Here is an 18,775-nt window from a genome sequence, read left to right as displayed (position 1 = left end):
AATATTGTTTAATGAAGATTTTATTTCCGTCTTAAAAAAAGATCCATTATATTGCATAAAATTAAATCTAGGATGCAGTATTAACAGCATCAGGATACACCATTCTATAATGGAAGTTTATTAGTAAAATAAATTTGCTACGAGAGGAATATCGTTAACAAAGTTCCACCGTCAAACCTCCGACTTGACTTGTATAACGAAAAAGAGCCAGATCCATTCTGAGCTAGAAGAAATGGTTTTCTTATCTAAGGTTTAAGTACAATAAACAGCCTATTTGAGAAATTTAATTCGTTAGATTAAGAAACTAAAAAAACTTTTAAAAAGAATATCATACTTTTTAAAAATATAAAAAAGAATGATTGTCTTAACCCGCCTAAATATATGCGCTCTTTAACTTACTCAGATCGAGTAATCCCTTTTTTTCCCTTCAGAGTCTTCACTTATACTCCGCACAATAAATAAAAAAAAATTACGTTGTTAATTAATTTAAAGCAAATAAGATATTTTAAAAAATAAAGCAAATAAAAGATGTCATTAAAGAGAAAAAAGTTTTGCGGACGCTCAGCTTGTGATTGTGGAGGTTTGATTCCGGAAAAAGATTTTTCGAAAAAATCGGTAACATATATTCCACTTTACTGGCGAGAAATAAGAAAACCCATGCTATTCACAATTGTCTCGCAACGAGAACGATCTCGTACCAGCGAGACTCTCGCTGCTAGAACTCGCGAATTCAGTTTGATGCGGCTACCTACAATCTCGCAGAGTTATACATTTAATTCACTAAAATCTTTCGCTAAATCTGCGATCACGACGAATAAATTACTATCACGCTATTTGCTATTCACGCAAAAACGTCCGATTTCGCGACTGACTGGCTATGCGATTCTGTATCAAGCTCGCGAAATCGAACGTCGACGAGAAGATGTCAATGTTATCAATAGGAACATCTTTATGTACATACTCTACTTAATAATACTAAGATGTCGTCAAATGCAAGACATCCCAGACTTTTCGGATACACTCATAGACACTACGAAAACGAAATAATCTGCCCTGTAAATTTTGAAATTATTTATTGTTAACTCATTCTTTCCCACTATCTTAGAGCATTTCTACAATTTTTTTCAGTCATTTGTATCTCCTTGTAATATTTTTTAAGGTACATTTTTAATGTCTTTGAAAATTAAAGAAAAAAAAGTTGGGAACTAATGAGTTAAAACAACCATTTCTTTTCTTAAAATTCAAATAACATTTAAAGCGGAACATACGGCGTAGAATGGGACATCTTGAATTACGATAAAAACGAAAGATTAGAGAAAAATAACGCGCCCCAACGCGATTGTCGCGGCTCCCCATAAATGATTTGTCATCGAGGGAAAATAGCCTTTATCGGAACGGTTTGACAAAACAAGATAGAAATCTCGGGCCGATGTATCATAATAAGAACTTATCTGGCGCTCGTTTAAGCTCACAATTGACGCCGCGGTGTTCCCTTCGTTGCATCGCAAAAAAAAATATAAATATGCACATTGCTATAGAAAAATACCAGTGCTTTGTTCGAGTCTAATTTGGCAATATTTGACACGTTGTAAGTACACAAAGCTCATCAATTGTCCTCAAGTCCTTTTCGAATCTCTCGAGTTTTCAGCAACTGAATCGTAATATCAGTGTATACTTTCAATAATATATGCTAATAATATATACACTTAACGATATACCCGTATATCTTTTAAAACGACAAAAACATCTTCAAATCTTTGATGATTTGAAGATGTTTTTGTCAAATTGGTGCTACGAAATGGATTAAAACGGCGAATTCATTCCCAATTTCGTACCAAATTCCAAACGCGCCCGTTTCTGGTATCTAACGTTCACCCTGACAAAGAAGAGAATAAAAACGTTAGTTCTGTAAATGAATAAAAAACAATATGAAAAAACAATATAAAAGAAAATAGACTCACTTGATCTCTTGCCATTTGATCAGCTCATTAATCGCGAATGTCAGCGGGACAGAGAGTAGAAAGAACAATGGTATATGTATCGGGAAGTTGTCGATCTTTTTGTCCTCCTCTCGCCAAAATCTGCGGAACGCCATACCAGAGAACACCGCTTGCGCACACAATCTACAATAATGTAATAATGACAGATGTATTTCTGAATTTTATCTGTAATTTGGGGAATCAAAGGATTCTGAATATGAATTTTTTTATGACAAAATGTTAAGTTTACTAGTAGACACCATATTACACAATGGAGAATAAGGATTGCAAATTGAAAATTTCAATTTAACCAGTTAAACAATTTTAATTTTAATCCATTTTAATTAGTTAAATTTTAATCTTCAATGCACATTTTTAAATTTTATTAAACTTTTACTTACACAATAAATACACCAAGAAACCAGGTGCAATTGCTCATAGGATTTTTCTTCCATATCGAGTATTCCCTATGCACAAAGCTGACAGATATCGTAACTGAAAGAAAAAATATTAATAAACTAAGTATTTATTGTTTGCTTTAATTATGATAAAATTGAACTCAAAGACAAAAGAAAGAGTTTTGATCAACCAATATTGAAAAAGAAATTAAAATTGAATAATTTTGTTTTCAAAAGGAATTGACAAACTAGACAATTAAATTGTTTATGACAATATATTAATATATTAACAATGAGACAAAAATATCGTTCGAATGAGTAATTACCGAAGTGCAGGACTATAAGCGTAAGGGCGAAATGCTGCACGACCAGAATGACGATCGGCTTGCTACCCCAGCCACCCCAAATCTGGTCCCGCGGATCCGGATATATGTACAGGCACTTGGAGTTCTGTGGCACATAGACAGGGCAAAGCGTCAGGAACGAGATGCACTGCGAGAGGATCACCGCGATCACCGTCGACAAGAACTTGCTACCGTAACACCATAGCACAAACAGCATAACCTATAATACATACCACAATCTTTTTTCATAAAAATTCGCACGTATTTCATCTTTAATTACATCTTAAAATTAGATATCACAACCAAATTACAAGGAAATTACAAATAAATAAAAAAATACAATATAAAAATAGTATTCTCTTCAGTTTTGAATTCCTATGATTCAAACTATATAAAGCACGCAAATTTCATAAGAATAGTCACATTTATTGCCTTTCTCACCTCTCCGTTGACCACGCATTGATTCTTCCCGGTCGCGCGTTGCATTATCGTCGGATCTATCGGCGTGGCGATCATGGATGTCGACAATATGGGAATTATTAAGCAGCACAGCCAGAGCACCTGATCGATGGAGAATAGCGGCGGTAGCAGCAAAAACGCCGACAATATTTGCACAAACGAAAGCGTTACCAAGCAGCACAGCCAGAATTGTATACAATTCCATAAATTTTTCATGTAATGACGAGCCTGTGCGCATAGAAAAAAAAGAATTACTTTATTGTGCCTCATTATCTTTTCTCCTGCTTAATTTTCTAGAAGACACACCGTACCTCCATAATAAGATGAAAGATTGCCACAGGGTCCTCGCGTTTGACGCTCAAGGAACACGTAACGGAGTTGAGCGCTCTGCTCAAGTCCACGGGAGAAATTCCCTGACTCTCCGTGGTGGGCACCAATACGGGCACTTTTTGACATACCTGGGGGTACAAGGGCTCCACCGCCACTCTACGATTTATTTACAAGCTTTTAGAAAATTTCGATGCAAAGAGAGAGAACTGATTACTTACGCATTGAATCGGCGAGATTAGAAATTGTATGGATCTTTCCCAAGAAATTAGTTTCGTTCAACATTGCAACTGAATGAGATTGTTTCATCACATTTCACGATCTAACCGATTCAATCGATTACAAGAAGTTGAATTACCCTGCGTCGGCTTGCATGAAGATCGGCATATTATCGGCGTTGGCGGAGGAGCCAAGCACACACACCACCTCGCCATAATCCTGCATGATATGCAACATCTCGCGAGTCACTGTGGTGTTGCAATCGGTGAACAGGGACACGAGCAAAGGGACATTGTCTATCAGCTCGATGTGCGGACGTATCTTTTCTATGCCTCTCGGCAGTTTAGCCTATGCGTGTAGAATAAACAAATTACGTTGTGTCTCATGTTTGTGTAAATATTTATTAAATCTGATTCAAACGGAGATCTGCCCTACCCTGTTTGACAGGTCGAAGTTGACCGGCGCGCTTTGTTCAGTGCTGTCGGTGAGGCAGCTTAGGGATCTCCAAGCTTCCTGACCTGATCCCAGATCGACACTCTGCACCAGAACGCTGTCTTCGCTTCGCACCGTGTCTTGCTCCCTGCTCGACAGTTTGTTATCTCTGTAGCATTATCAAACCTTAAATATCGTTTAATGTTAGCAATTTTTTAAGTAATCTTATTTCTGCTTTAAATATCGCAGCAACCTGTGACTCATGGTGCTCTTGACCTGCGAGGCGCCCGTGTTGTTCCACTCGGTGGTCTCGTCGTCGAACTTCACCGTCGAGAAGTCCGTGTTGATAGCGCTCGGTGCTGACATGCTCATCGCGCGACTGTTGTTCAGATTAGTGCTAAAATGAAAAATATCCATTCTTAATGGATACTCCTGACCGCTTGGTACTTCGCTAGTTGTAACGGTGAACAGTAAAAAGCACATCAATGCTGAGAAGCTAAGAGAATGCGTTAATTCGCGAAAATCCTCTCGGACATGGCAAAGCTTTCGTGGCAAATATATAATAAAAATTCTCTCTCGTCATGCTGCGTATTTTTTTTGTGATCGATCAATCATAGAACGCATAAAGGATTTTAAATATCCCTTCTCGTGACATTTTACTTTGTTTATTGAATTTTTATTGAATTCATTCCTTGTTATATATAATTTTAAAACTCCATTATTATTATTACTATTATAACATTATCTGAATGTTTATAAACTTCTATCAGATATTTATATGGTCTACGATTAATACGTTGCCATTTTAATTTCTTTTTTTTTCCTTGAAGCAGACATCTTATTTTATTACAGTAGAGCATATATAGTAAGCTAGTTTCTTCATGTAATCGGCATGTAACGTACCGAGGTAAGACACGATTAAGCAAGTGGCTGGCCTCGTCCATGCAGGAGTAATTAGGCTGATGAGATTGGGCCGTGGGTGAGGGAGTGGGTGAGGACATGGCTGCCGCCTGGCTCACCCACCAACCCACTGGACTCTCGGACCTGATATATTGTTACGTGTGTGTTAGTTACAGTTAAGTATACATATATATATGGGCGTGTAATCTTCTTTGTGCGCGAGTAATCGTGTATTCGCGTGATTGAATCTTCGATGGGCATCGACTCGCAATCGCGGTAACAAAGTTATTTTACATTTGTTAAGGAATGTATTGAAAATGATTGTAAAGCGTCGTACAAGAAAGATACAAAGAAGTATTAACGTAAAATTGTTGTTAGTATGCGACTCGCTGCCCTAAATAAAAAATGACATATTAGTACAAGTGTCAAGTATGAGGACACTGCAGCAACATATGAAGACATTGTCTTCGAGATTAGTAACACCATAGGACGTTTCGAAGAAAACTCCAATTTAAATTTAATCTAATTCTTGATTCTTTCAGAATGCCTAAAGATCTTTTTACATACTTTTTAACATGTTTAGTTGTTTAAAAAAATACAATTATATATTTTCTAATATACCAACTCTTTTTGAACATTTAATTTTTGAATGTTTAAATAAATTTTTATGTGATATAATTTATGTACAACCTGAATTTTGTAACATTATTTCTCGAGACGTCCCACGAAACAACGATAAACATGCAAATCAATATTAACAATAACACAAAGGTAAAAAAGACGTATAGACAAACATATACAGCGGGGGCATATGCGGATATCTCTCCAGCCATTGCTGTCTCCTGTAATATACATGGACATATTTTACACTCGAGTTTCATGACAGCTTGCTCTAATGAGAATAAGAGACTTAATGCATCATTAATATATGCATGCAGCTTTTTCACTCGTGCGTCTAATTCATATTTTATGTTTTTAGAAATTATAAAATAAGAAATTTTAGAAATCTTTTAAAATACATCAGAATTCATAGTATATATAGAAAATTTTAAAGATAAATTTTTGCCTCATCACTTCTGAAAAGTATTCTAATTTGATTAATAAAGAATTAATCATTTAATAAAGAATTAATAATTTAAAACCTTCTATAAAATGTTATAAAATTATACAAATATTTTAAAATTTGTACAGAAATTCTAAAAAATTATATAAAGAATTCTAAGAAAAATGTTGCCCCACAGGAAAGATCGAGAATATTAGATCAGAAATATTGACAATAAGAAAAAATCGCGAATATGCCCCATAAAAAAATTCAAGAAACATTGAGATAAAAACGATAACGGTACATCGCATCCCTTTAACGCATAATACCTGGCGCCTTCGCTGAGTAACGAGATGTGACAATTCCAACCGCTCTCCAGACCCATCTTCTCTGAGAAAACACGCGAACGCAACTCGTTCTCCTTGCTGAAGTGTACGAATCTTATGCATGCCATGTCCAATTGCTCGATCAGTTGCACCTGTAGTCATAACACATATATATATCACTGTACTTACAATAAAATAAATTATTAACGATAGACTACAGTAGTATCGCACCATATCGGTTTGCGCCTGATATTGCATGGTGACCATTCCGATGAAGACCTGATTACATTGAACTTCGAAGCAACTTTCGACGTCGCTCACGTCATCATCTTTATTTTCGTTACACAACAAAGAATCTGTAAAGTAAGTTTTCTTGAAATATTTACAAAACAATTAAACACAAATTAACAAAAAAAAAAAAAAAAAACAAAATAAGATAAAATCAAGTAAAAAAATATCTAAATATGTATACTAAAAAAAATTGTTTAGATATTAAAATATCAAAAACTAAATAGCAAAGTAAAAAGTTAATATTTGATTATACTTGATTCGTTCTGTTATTAACACAACATCTTGAAAAAAATCAAATCTATTAAAAATCCATTAAATTTGCGACTGAATCCACCTGTCGAATGAAACTGCCCCAGTATTCCACGTGCTCGGGGATCGAGAACATTTCTAAAATCCCACGGTAAGGGCGTCGGACTTCTATGAGGCGTGTACAAATGCTTGCTATCTGCGGGCAACTCCAGATATATCTCAGACATCTTGTCGCTAATGGCGCGCGTCAATGGTCGGTAAGCAAACGCGGTGCAATACGAGGTTAGGCTCGTCCTTTGGTAAAAGTCTTGCACCTTTTTCCTGCAATGATAGAAAAGAAAATCATCAGAATCATTGCATAATCAACGTATCAAATGTATTATTTAAAAAAAAAAACTTTACGTGGCAGAATAATTCATTTAAAAGACTGACCGAATCGAAATCGAATGATGATGTACCTGTCTGATGCGGAAAGAGGACAAAGATCGTGACCATCCCAGTACTCGATGCACGAGTCCAGAATTATGTCGGCCGTTCCCTGCGTCAACAATTGCAGACCGCCGCCGGTGCGTTCCTTCACGACCACGGCGACCATATGAGGAAACGGAAACTTCAGCTTTGTTGCAATGCTCAGCGAACGCGCAAACTTTATGTCCCGCCTGACCATCTCTGGTTGCTGAAACCAACAAAGCATTTAGTTTACGTTTCAATTTAATATATTAAACATTTCAATTTTAATTTTATTTGGTTTCTGTAACAAAAAATCATCCCCTTTTTTTAGCTCCAAACAATAGTTTTTTCGAATAATAAAACTTTTACCAAAAATTAATAAATAATAAAGTCTTGTTCAGTCGTAGAGTTAGATCTCATGTGCTATTTTAAGAAACAGTTTGACAAAGGCTATTCTTATGGAATCTTCAATCGAATAGTTTCTATGATTACAAGAACGCGTGATCAATTTCCAACATCATGACAATCACATACAAATCATTAATTGAATTATCATCTTAAGAAAAAAGCAACACCGTTGTCTCAAATTCTTACAACCAAACAATTATTATCAGATATTCACCACATGTCTAAATGTACATAGTTGCTGCTCCAGTTGAAAGATCTTCTGCGCTTGGTCCTGGAAGCCGATCTGCTTCGCCAATTCGCACAGACATCTGCTGAATAAATTTTATTTTTCAAATTATTTCAAAACAGAATCTCGCAAAGAAAAATCGCGACTGATTATAAGAGTAAGAGGAAGGATTTAAAGACACGCGCACATACCGTCTGTTTGTCACCGGAACCAGGTTCTCGTTGTAAAGAGCCTCGCAGGTGACATGGCAGCAAAACTGCATGTAGTGCTCCTGCGTGTCCATGTTGCACGTGTTGAGGAGGATCGCCAGGCCAAGCGGTTTCAACGAGTTCAGATGCTGCCGCCACGAGTGATCGTCAAACTGCAGCCGGAACGGCAGGGCATGGTCGTGAGTAAGATCCAGGACCTCGGCAGTGGAGTGCGACATATCTGCGAAGCATCGGACCTCGTTACGTCGTGCACTCTGGCTGTCGCTGTCGCTCTGGTGCTTCCTTACCATGCTGTGCATAGGACGTTCTGTTCGAGTTCACTTTGGTCTCTTCGGAATCCTGGTTCTTGGTGTCAGTCGTCTTGTCCACGCTGCCGGTACTGCAAAGTAAAGCCAGAACTGTAATTGCGCCGACACCTAATTTCATATCCGATCGATTTTATAAATTTAAGTTACGTTAAATTCCTTTTCATCTCTCAGGGAGGGGGGAAAAATTCGCGAATTCGTGGATTTTTTAGATACTCGGATTCTTAGATCCCCAAACTGGGACTCCGCGACTATAAGATGACTACCTCGAGCTCGGCGACAAGACATTGGCGTTACGTAGGAAAAATACTTTCTCCGCCGTAGGATTAGGCCATGAGAGAATTCCCTTCTTATCTACACAGCATAGTGCCTAAAAAAATACATAAAATATCATACAACGAATTGATAATCATTACCCACTATTCGATAGATTCGTAGTCAATTCGTGCTACTGTACTCACGGTCACAGAGCCCAAGACGTGCAAAATGCTCGCCGAACGCGACATCATGTGCTCCTTGCCAAAAAAAATGTCAAAGAAGTATTCCTTGAGCTCTAGCCAATTGTACACTACATCCGGATGACTGGGACCATTTATATCTGTGTCTTCAAAAGGATCTACAAACTAGATTTATAAAAATTATTAACAATATTTCTTAATTAAAACAATTTTTATAAATTATTAAAATTTATATATATACACAATGTATATACATTTAAATTTTTAATCAAAGTTTCTAGAATCAATTCAAAAAGAACTTTTATATATATTTGTGAATATATCATTATAAATTTGTCACAGTTATACAATTTTGTACTTTATCTCTTTTAAAATCTTTGTAAATCTTTATAATAAAAAAAAATCTTTTCTACTATTTTTCGAGAGAGATTAATAAGATTAATATTACATAAAACTATTACATAAAATATATTTTAATTCATAAGTAAATACTAACCTGAAGCTTTTTTGCAGACAGATAAAGCTTGAACAACGCTTTGAAGCGGGCCATGCCGAAACAGTTGAGAAATATCCAGCAGGCGGGAAACACCAACGGCAGCAACGGAAGACTCACGGCGATCGGTTGCAACAGGAACATCTCACTCCAGTGACCGGTACCGAAGTAATCTGTCAAGTACAGGTAACGAAGCAGATTCACCACGAGGATAATAATCATAAGTATTGGATAGGTCAAGTGTTCAATGCAGCAGATCATCAGCAAGTGACGTTTGCGATTGTAATAAGTAACTGGTCGATCAAGAGCTTGATCCAACGCCATTCGTAGATTCGCCAGGTATGGCGTTTCTTGAAGTTTGTAGATCTTGCTCCTCAGAGGCGCGCGGGGTTGCGGCGTGGAGAAGATTTCGTTCGCACTGTGTACCGGCGCGCTATAAGTCTCTCTAGCGTGCAAGACAGGTGCTTCTGGATCCTGGAAATTTGATTAGCACTTGAGTCTCTGAACAATTTAATTAAATTATTTAAATATATCTTAGTAAAATTTCTATATAATTTAAACAACATATTTAAACAATTAAGCATCTAGAAATTTCCTTTGGAAAGAATTGAAATCACGTACATCGTATGGCACACAATATCCAGGTGCTTGTTGGCCGGGCTTCATCACAATTATGTCACCAGCAACTAACAAAGCCCACGGCAAGTTGACTACTTCACCGTCACGATATGTCCATTGCAAAGTTAGACAAGGGGATTGAGGACTGCATAGATGTGGATAATTCTCTGATCTCCATTGGCACGTGGAACGTGCAACTGCAATTTTGAAACATGCACTTGAATACAATGTTGTCTTTGCAAGAAGATTTGTATATACAAAATCTACACTAATATAGAAACTGTAATTTTTTACATATTCTACAATATTCTACAATATATGTGTGTATATAATCTATATTATGTGTACATAAATGAAAACTATGTTTAACGCGTTATCTATGTAAATAGTAATCTCAGATTTCACAAGAAATCATATTATTTATATGTAATTTTTAATATTTTAATTTTAACTAAAGTCAGATTAACTATATTAAAATTTAATTACTTTTTTCTTATATTGTGTTTAGTTCACAATAATTAACATTGCTTGTACTGCCTACGAGAAAAAGAATCGCATAAACACAACATAAACAATGCAAGAATAAAATAATGTGAACATAATTTTAAAATTTGCGACAATTCTGTTGAATACATACCACTGAGTTGATCAAGAAGAATTTTGACTCTATGAGGGATTTCCTCGTGTCGCAATTTGTTATCCGATACTACTAAGATAAAATTCAATACTACTAAACAACAGACTATCAGTCCTTCGTACGGCAGTGTTGAATACCTGCAACAATACCCATTTATGGAGCTGTCGTCCCAGCAAGCAAATAGGGTCCAGTCACTGAACAATCACCAGTAAATGACAAATATATTAATGTAATAAGATTTTAAAATATTAAAGGGCAAAATCTTAATATCTATTATCTATACTATTATACTCTTTATACAAATATTCATACAAATTGTTTAAAATATCACATTTAATACAATTATATTGTTTCTTTGTTTGTTTACTGACTGGTTCAATTTCTTATTTGTTTAACAACAGTGATTTTAAGGTAGATAAGAAACAGACAAGATTTTATACAAATAAGTATCCTAAAGCCTAACTTACCATGTTTCATTGAGCGTGAAAAACGCAACAATGAGGATGATGGCATTGATCAGTAGCGCAATCGCAGAGGTCCAACAGAGTGTGGTATACTGGCTGCGATGATGCAAGGTGTCCTTCAGCCAAGCTGTATACTTCCTGAACAAAAACAACCATCATAATACGAGTACAAGTGTGACGCATAAACATTTACATATACTTGAGAAACAATCACAATCTCTGTACAAGGCACTACCTATTTCTCCTGTGATCCTCCTCATACTCCTGTAGAACACGTTTAACGTCGCGATGCAGAGTATCCAGGGCTACCACGGTGGTCAAGCCTAAAGTCTGCCCCCTGGGTTTAGCCTCTGCATTCTCATCTTTTCTCGTATCGTTGCCAATCAGACGTTCGCCCTCCATTTTCTGCAAAAAGCAGCCAAATTAATAACTCAGTCTACAAGCTATCAGTAAAAGACGATGGATAAAATGAGCTGACTCTTGGATCCCGGAATGGCAAATAGAAATGTTCCTTTTTTGCAGTTTTTGAGCTGGTAAATCTGATTCTGGTCTTCAAAAAATTTAAATTTGTCGGGAAAGAATATTAAAATCGTCACACAAAGCTACTAAGGATCAGTCCATTTTATCCTGTCAACATAATCTTGATGTTTCAAGTGACATAACGATGATACAATCCGGTTCGAAAGTTTAATTGCTGAAATGTACACTAATAACTTTACAGATGACAGCAAACGAATTACGAGTTAATGAAATACGCTCGTTGTCGCTAATATCGTCAAACATCGCGAGCAGAAGACGCGGACGAGAGATAAAATCTAGTATAGTAGGGTTATAAAGCTCACGGATTGACTCGCTCTCGTCCTGAAAGGAATCGCTGCTCCTTCCTTGCGCGCGACACTCGATTCTCGACGTAGCGTCTCAGAATTGATCGCAGTTTATCTCTGGTGCAGTGAGGCTCGCATAATTTTCGGAGTCCACTCGAAATTGCGACGGACGGCACAACTCAAAACATATAACTCGCATCGCTCGCGATTTCGAGGGCGGGGGTGCGAGGTGCGAGGTGCAAGAGAGGCGAGCGGCCGAGCGCGTAAAAAGAGGAGGGAGAGAGAACGTAGGAGAACGCAAAAGACAGAAAGGAGTGAGACAAGAGAGAAAGAGAAAGAGAGAGAGAGAGAAAGGTGTAGATATATGTTAATCATTGTTTTAGAAAGAGAACGAAAGCTTTAATAGAAACATTTGTCCAATGTAATAGAAATTAACAAGAAAGAAGGCAACTCTATTAAGAAAAATGTGTCCTTTTAATTTAGCTGAATTTTTTGCACATTTTATTCCTTTCAATTTTCTTTGTAACGAGAGAAGAAAAGGAAGGAAGATAAATAGTGTAAATAGTTCAGCTAAAAAGAACAGGCTTGAAGATTAGGATGTGGGCATTTACGCTTGTAAAATAATAATGTAAATTATATGGATTAAATTATTGTGTATTGATGTAAATTATTGGATTATTACAAAATAATTCAATGATCATAGAAGATTCAAATTTATTTAATTAAGAACAGTATGAAAATTATGTTCTATAATTATATTATATAATATTTTATTAATTTCATCATTATTGCTGACCGTCAATAATGCAGGAATTTAACGGGGTGCGATAATAAAAACTTTGTAAATTTTGTAAAGAACAGTAATTCTAAAATTGTGCATATGAATAAAGCCACTGATTGTTTTTTATTTGTATATATTAAAATTGTTTACGAGTTTCTGTATATGCACATTGCAGTGAACTGCCGCCGTCTTTCGTCCTTAATCTGGCAGCAATACTCTCATCCTAATTAATTCTGACTTGCACCTTTCCGATCCCCGATTCCCGCTGCTATTCCATGATGGGCACTTGGTTGAGTATATAAACATGTTGCACACAAGTCATATATCCTGGACCATTCTAGTAATTCTTTCCTAGCAATCTTTCCGATACCAAAATTTGAATATTATTATAATTAAGAACAAAGTATATTATACTGAGATCGAATGTTTTCGATTATACTGAACGTTCCTCACTCTCGTGTTCTCAACACCATCGATCATTATTCTACCAACAAATATCGGGATTAAATAGTTGTGATCTTCGTCGAAAATTTCCGATCTTCATGTACCCAATATCATCATCATCATCATCATTATCCTACCAACAAAGTTCGGAATCGAGTGTTCTCGATCTCCATTAAGTGTTCCCGAGGGTTCCCTTTGTTATTCTCAATCCCGCCATTCAGCAAAGTGTTTTTGACACTGTTTTGAACTTGGTCGTATATCGTCCCAGCAATTGTTTCGGAACTTCGGAAGGACGGTTACCAACATAAAAGAGAAGTGAAAAGTATTTGGACCGAGCGTTTTTAGTCTTCGTTAATCTTCGTTTTCCGGCCAACTATTATCATTTTCTGATGAGATATCGGAATTGAACGTCATTTTTCGTCAGTTTTCGATTTTCAATACACCGGATACACCGGGCTTTGTCGAAGCGGGTAAGTGTCTTAATTTTGTCAGGTTCGAGCGCATTCAAGCACGTGTTTCGCACTGATAGAATTTTTAAAGATTGCTGATGCAATCTACTCTGTCATTTTTATATAAAATATTTTTTCTTAATTTCAAGAATTAGACTCCGTGATCAAATCGTTTTTAACTTGAGAAGAGTGAGAACTAAAAGAAAAAAAGGGGGAGGGTCCGATTGGGGTGGATCGAGAAGAAGGGTCGACCGACTTCTCAGCATCCACGATCTTTTCGTCCCGCGCGAAAATTGTCGGAATTGTAAACTTTGCAGACGCGAATTTTGCAGACCAACACTGACGAAGGATATAAATCTGCTGTTCGATGGAGAAGATCGATTTAGCGGCCGAACCGATGTACCGAGCAGAAGAGGTCCAAGGCCAGGATGAGCCGTCGCAGCAGGGGGAGGAACAGCCAGCCGTTCCCGTGCCCTACAACAGGGAGAATACCTGCTGGCGGTGCAAACAACCGGGGCACGATCGCTTTACCTGCCAGAGGCCGTCGATAAAGTTTTGCTCCCAGTGTGGGAGGAACGGCATCTTGACCAAGGATTGTCACCCGCCGCTTGGCAATCTGGCACCATTCGCGAAAAGCTGCCACAGAATAAAGTTCACGCCCCGGCCGTACATCACCGTCTACCTGCGCAACCGCTCCTTTCATGCCCTCCTCAACACAGGATCGGAGCTCTCGTTCATCAATCTAAAGACGGCCAAGGCGGCTCGGAAAATGAGATTCCAACCCGTCAGGCAAGACCTAGAGGTCCAGCTAATCGACAAATCACTTACGTGTATCCCAGGATACATCATTCTGCTGGTCAAAATTCAGGGTCAGTTACTTAACCATGTGTTTTACATCATGCCGACCCTCCAGAGCGCGATGCTCATTGGGATGGATCTGTGGACGCACCTGGGCCTGATGCTGCCAGCACCTCCTCCACAGTCCAAGAGGGCATCTCGGAGAAAAGTGGCGAGGATATGGCGACGCTCTGAGATGCTCCGGTTGACTGAAGGTCAATCAAGACGCATCGAAGACAATAATGAGAGCGAGGCGTCTATAAGGATGCCCGAGAACGATACGATTCCAGACCATCAGCAACCGGATTCCACAACCTCGGATGATCAGCCGCACGCCCAAGCGCTTGATCAGCCGCACGACCAAGCGCCCGATCAGCCGCACAATCAAGCGCCCGATCAGTTGCACAACCAGCTACCCGATCAATTGCTTGATCAACCACATGACCAGCCACTTGATCAGTCGGAGGACCAGCTACTCGATCAGTTGCCTGATCAGCCGCATGACCAGCTACTTGATCAACCGGACGACCAGCTACCCAATCAGTTGCCTGATCAGTCACACGACCAGCTACTTGATCAGCCGGACGACCAGCTACCCGATCAGCTGTTTGATCAGCCGTACGGCCAGCCATTTGATCAGCTGCATGACCAGCCACCCGATCAGCCGCAGTTGATCGAACCGACACCGCCCAAACCTGCTAGACTCCCACCGGTGATCGTGTACCTGGCTGATGGATTGTCGGTGGCCGTTCCGTACTCCTCTGCACACATCTCCCGAAAGTACAGGGCGGATGTGGGATCGCGCCGATTCGTGATCCGCTTCGACCGCGCTGGGCGTTGCCGTTGCGTCCGCGAGATTCATCGTCCATAGAATCTGCAGTCTCGCAGAAAGTATCTTGTTCATCTGAGTTACACGCCAAAATTACCTCGGAAGGATTTGGGAAATTTTCTCCCACCTTTGAATTTTGTTTACTGTTAAAAAAAAAATATATATATATAGATTTTTGTTTATTTTTCTCATCTAAAATCTTCCGTGTGATAATAACGAAACCCAAACTTGAGGGTTCCTCGACCTGGCAACTCTCTGATAGGTCGATCAAGTGTCTTTCTTTCCGACGAACTGCGAATCATCTGCGAATTCGCTTGCGAATAATCGACGCGTCTATATATATAACATTTATATAAATACTATAACATATACATAATGTATAAGTACAAATGTATAAATGTATACATGTATCAATAATGTAAAATATACGGTATGCATATAATGTTTGTCTCTTCAGCCTCAACGATGGAAGAATCCCATGAACATGAGCAAGTACTGATACAGCAGCACGATGTCGACATAAATCTGCGTGGTTGCGAAGACGACCTCGTCGGGGTTCAATTCTATCCTGCGTCCACCCATGATCGTTTGCACATCGAAATACAAATACTGAAAATACATAAAACATACAGTTTCAACATTGAACTTCGCCTATCCACTTGACTAATACATTACTAAAAAAAATTAATATCGATTTATTTTCACACACTAGGTAGAAATGCGATTAACCGTTAATTATTTTTATTTTATCTATCTTTATTATACTTCTTTTTATAATGTGTTTAATATATATCAAATTATATTATATATTTTTTATATTAAATATTAAAAATTAAAACTGAAATATTTAAAATAAATTAAAATCTGCAATTGAATAAAAATTAATAATGTAGCTTTTAAATGTAAAAATTTAAGAAATTATAAAATTTATTTAGAAAAACGTAAAGCGTTGTTGAGGAATTTTTATAAAAATTCAAAATACACTGACCAAGCACAGCAGGAGTGTTCCAATGATAGCGATTACCAGGCGTAAAACCATTATGTGGGTGAACAGCAGGATTATTAGGATTGTGAAAATAGTTACGATCGAAACCAATCCGATCACCATCAGCATACCTGGTCTCATTGTCAAGTCAAACTGCAATCTCATATTAATGTTTTATTCTTGTCATTTATTCTCTTTGTGTTTATGTATGTGTGTGTGGGGTGTGTGCGCGCGCGCGTGTGTGTGTGTCTTATATACATTAACATAAATAAATTCAAGGAAAAAAAAAAAATAAAACTGCATATTTGCTACAGAGAAACTGAGATTCTAAAAAATATTATTAAAAGAGAATTAATTAATAAAGGTAACGTTAACATATATTAAGTTAAAAAAATAAATACGAATATGTACTGAGAAGTGAAGGAAGAATAACAATTAAAAAAAATTAAGAAAAAAATTATAGTGTAATACTAGGTCAGAAAATATCGGATCGTAAAATTGCACCGGAAGTAAAAGCATGGGACAGGATTACCCTGGTGAACGTCGCTACAAACGTTATAATCGTCGTGACGGCGGCGGTCATGCCCATGACGACGAGAATCACTTCGATGGTGTAAAACACGGAAACAAAAGCGGCCAGGTATGACATACCCAGTGTCTGCGGTTCACAATATATATATTTAACTAGATTAATTGTAATTTATAGGATTGCGCCGTGTTAAGAAAAGAGGAAGAAAACGTCGAGAGATCGTACCAACAGGAACAAGCAGATGTAATTGTACGGAGGTGTTCGCCGGGCGTGTACCGAACAGGCTACGGCACAGTATGCGACGATGAAGAACGCCCTAAAATGCGAACAAACAGTTTAATTAGAGTAATTAAAAAGAGATAAAGGATAGAAACAAAACTAAATAATAAAATTTTTAGAGTTTTAGATCTTTTTTAATTAAAAAAAAGTGAACAGAGAAAAAGAATAACAGTATTATAATATGAAAAGAAATTGTATTATCATATCTAATATACATTTATATATTATTATATTATAATAATAATATAAACGTATAAATATATTAGATGTATATTTAATTATTAATTTTTTATTTTAATTTATATATATATATATATATATATATATATATATTGTGTGTGTGTGTGTGTGTTTCGTATAGTTTTCTCATTTCTTTTGATTTAATATATTGACGGTATACTGTAAAATGGATCTTGCTTCAGTTTCCGCAAAATATGTCAAATATTCAAATATTTTTATCTTTCGTCAACAATGTGTCAACAATCCTAAAAATCAAATCAATAATAAAAAATTATCTAAGCGATCATCTTACATGGCAACAATCCACAGGTACCAGTGCACCATCATAAATTTCTGTGCTTCATCCCTGAAAAGGTTTTAAACTTTAGAAATTTAAAAGATTATAGTAATATTTATAGATAATAGAAAGCATAAAATAAGGAATTAAAAACAAATATTGAGTAGATTGTCGAGATGTGATTTTCCTTTTGTGTACACTCACACGAACATAAAGATGGATATAACAAGGATGGTAAACAATAGCTGCAACGTGAGAAGGCAAAAGACCTTGCGGACAAAACCCCTCCTCACTATGATATCCTTGAAGTCGCCTATAAATTCATCGGCGTCCTCCTGCGGCAACATGTTCAGCCTACGCTGTTCCCGAACCCAAGCCTTGTACAGTTCTAAGTTCTCTCTTTCTCTCTGTGCTACCATCTCATCAGTCACCGTGATGGTATACGGCCCCTGGAATTGAGAGCTATTAAGCTGAAACACTTCTCAATAACGTGATCATTAACATTTAACGTAATTGCAAAACAAGCAAAAAAAAACAATTGTCAAAAAATCTCAGATTATTAAAACGATATAGAAAAGGACACTAAAAAAATATAATTAATAAAATAATACAAAGAATATGTAGCAGAAGATATTTCGTTTCACAGAATTTTAGAAGAGATATGTAAATAAATCTGACAAGTTAACAAATTAGACGATATTGAAAGATAAGACCTGTTATTTGCATGATTAAAACGTCACTCACATGCTTCACTTTTTGGCCTTTAATTAACGGTGGTAGCTGTGGAGGACCTTGGGTATACTGTGGAATCCGTTGTTCCTCGATATCGTCGGATTGCATTGGATAGATTAAAAGCTTTGTTCGTTGACATATATCAAAACTTTTGCTCTCTTCTTTTTTATTATATTGTATCTAATAGTACCTAAACCCTATTTATACGCCAAATCTAGCATCAATCGATCAATTAACAAATGAAGATGCAAATATATGCTATATATAAATCAAGTAATCGCATTAGATATCAGCGCAAGTACGATTAATATTAAAAACGTTTTTTTTTTTAGATA

General features: G+C 37.0%; 2 protein-coding genes across 9 annotated transcripts; both read right to left on the bottom strand.

The window, feature by feature from the left end:
- Nucleotides 1-3: 3 nt before the first annotated feature.
- LOC105837263 (transmembrane protein 94) lies at nucleotides 4-12,331 on the bottom strand. Of its 7 annotated transcripts, none has more exons than XM_036286808.1 (25): nucleotides 12,077-12,331; nucleotides 11,470-11,639; nucleotides 11,238-11,372; nucleotides 10,771-10,964; nucleotides 10,137-10,330; nucleotides 9,519-9,989; nucleotides 9,026-9,187; nucleotides 8,831-8,934; nucleotides 8,547-8,638; nucleotides 8,242-8,479; nucleotides 8,039-8,135; nucleotides 7,425-7,642; nucleotides 7,052-7,287; nucleotides 6,658-6,782; nucleotides 6,430-6,578; nucleotides 5,062-5,202; nucleotides 4,412-4,555; nucleotides 4,162-4,327; nucleotides 3,866-4,074; nucleotides 3,492-3,666; nucleotides 3,163-3,408; nucleotides 2,704-2,941; nucleotides 2,381-2,474; nucleotides 1,962-2,123; nucleotides 4-1,876 (listed from the first exon to the last, which is right to left on the bottom strand). In XM_036286808.1, the coding sequence occupies exons 2-25, from the start codon at nucleotides 11,634-11,636 to the stop codon at nucleotides 1,804-1,806; spliced, it is 4,230 nt and encodes a 1,409-aa protein (XP_036142701.1). In that variant the 5' UTR covers nucleotides 11,637-11,639; nucleotides 12,077-12,331; the 3' UTR covers nucleotides 4-1,803. The 7 variants fall into 7 exon arrangements, with proteins under 7 accessions (XP_036142701.1, XP_036142703.1, XP_036142702.1 ...); XM_036286810.1 differs by having other exon boundaries at nucleotides 4,162-4,306; XM_036286809.1 differs by having other exon boundaries at nucleotides 8,039-8,132.
- Nucleotides 12,332-15,732: 3,401 nt separating this feature from the next.
- LOC105837261 (protein lifeguard 1) lies at nucleotides 15,733-18,743 on the bottom strand. Of its 2 annotated transcripts, XM_028193041.2 has the most exons (7): nucleotides 18,453-18,548; nucleotides 17,913-18,157; nucleotides 17,724-17,777; nucleotides 17,138-17,228; nucleotides 16,916-17,041; nucleotides 16,387-16,536; nucleotides 15,733-16,007 (listed from the first exon to the last, which is right to left on the bottom strand). In XM_028193041.2, the coding sequence occupies exons 1-7, from the start codon at nucleotides 18,546-18,548 to the stop codon at nucleotides 15,858-15,860; spliced, it is 912 nt and encodes a 303-aa protein (XP_028048842.1). In that variant the 3' UTR covers nucleotides 15,733-15,857. The 2 variants fall into 2 exon arrangements, with proteins under 2 accessions (XP_028048842.1, XP_036142690.1); XM_036286797.1 differs by lacking the exon at nucleotides 16,916-17,041 and having other exon boundaries at nucleotides 18,453-18,743.
- Nucleotides 18,744-18,775: the final 32 nt, after the last annotated feature.

Source organism: Monomorium pharaonis, chromosome 5, assembly GCF_013373865.1.
Source record: "Monomorium pharaonis isolate MP-MQ-018 chromosome 5, ASM1337386v2, whole genome shotgun sequence".
NCBI classification, from domain to species: Eukaryota; Metazoa; Arthropoda; class Insecta; order Hymenoptera; family Formicidae; genus Monomorium; species Monomorium pharaonis.
The sequence above is the reverse complement of the archived record's forward strand: the minus strand, read 5'-3'. Positions and strand labels throughout refer to the sequence as shown.

Coding starts and splice junctions, on each gene's coding strand:
- LOC105837263 (XM_036286808.1), bottom strand. CDS start 11,636: ATGGAGGGCGAACGTCTGATTGGCAACGATACGAGAAAAGATGAGAAT. Junction 8,639..8,830: donor GTCTTGTCGCCGAGCTCGAG/GTAGTCATCTTA, acceptor TTTACTTTGCAG/TACCGGCAGCGTGGACAAGA. Junction 2,475..2,703: donor GCTTATAGTCCTGCACTTCG/GTAATTACTCAT, acceptor TTTTTCTTTCAG/TTACGATATCTGTCAGCTTT.
- LOC105837261 (XM_028193041.2), bottom strand. CDS start 18,548: ATGCAATCCGACGATATCGAGGAACAACGGATTCCACAGTATACCCAA. Junction 18,158..18,452: donor AAGGCCAAAAAGTGAAGCAT/GTGAGTGACGTT, acceptor TCTCAATTCCAG/GGGCCGTATACCATCACGGT. Junction 17,042..17,137: donor ACATCTGCTTGTTCCTGTTG/GTACGATCTCTC, acceptor TGTGAACCGCAG/ACACTGGGTATGTCATACCT.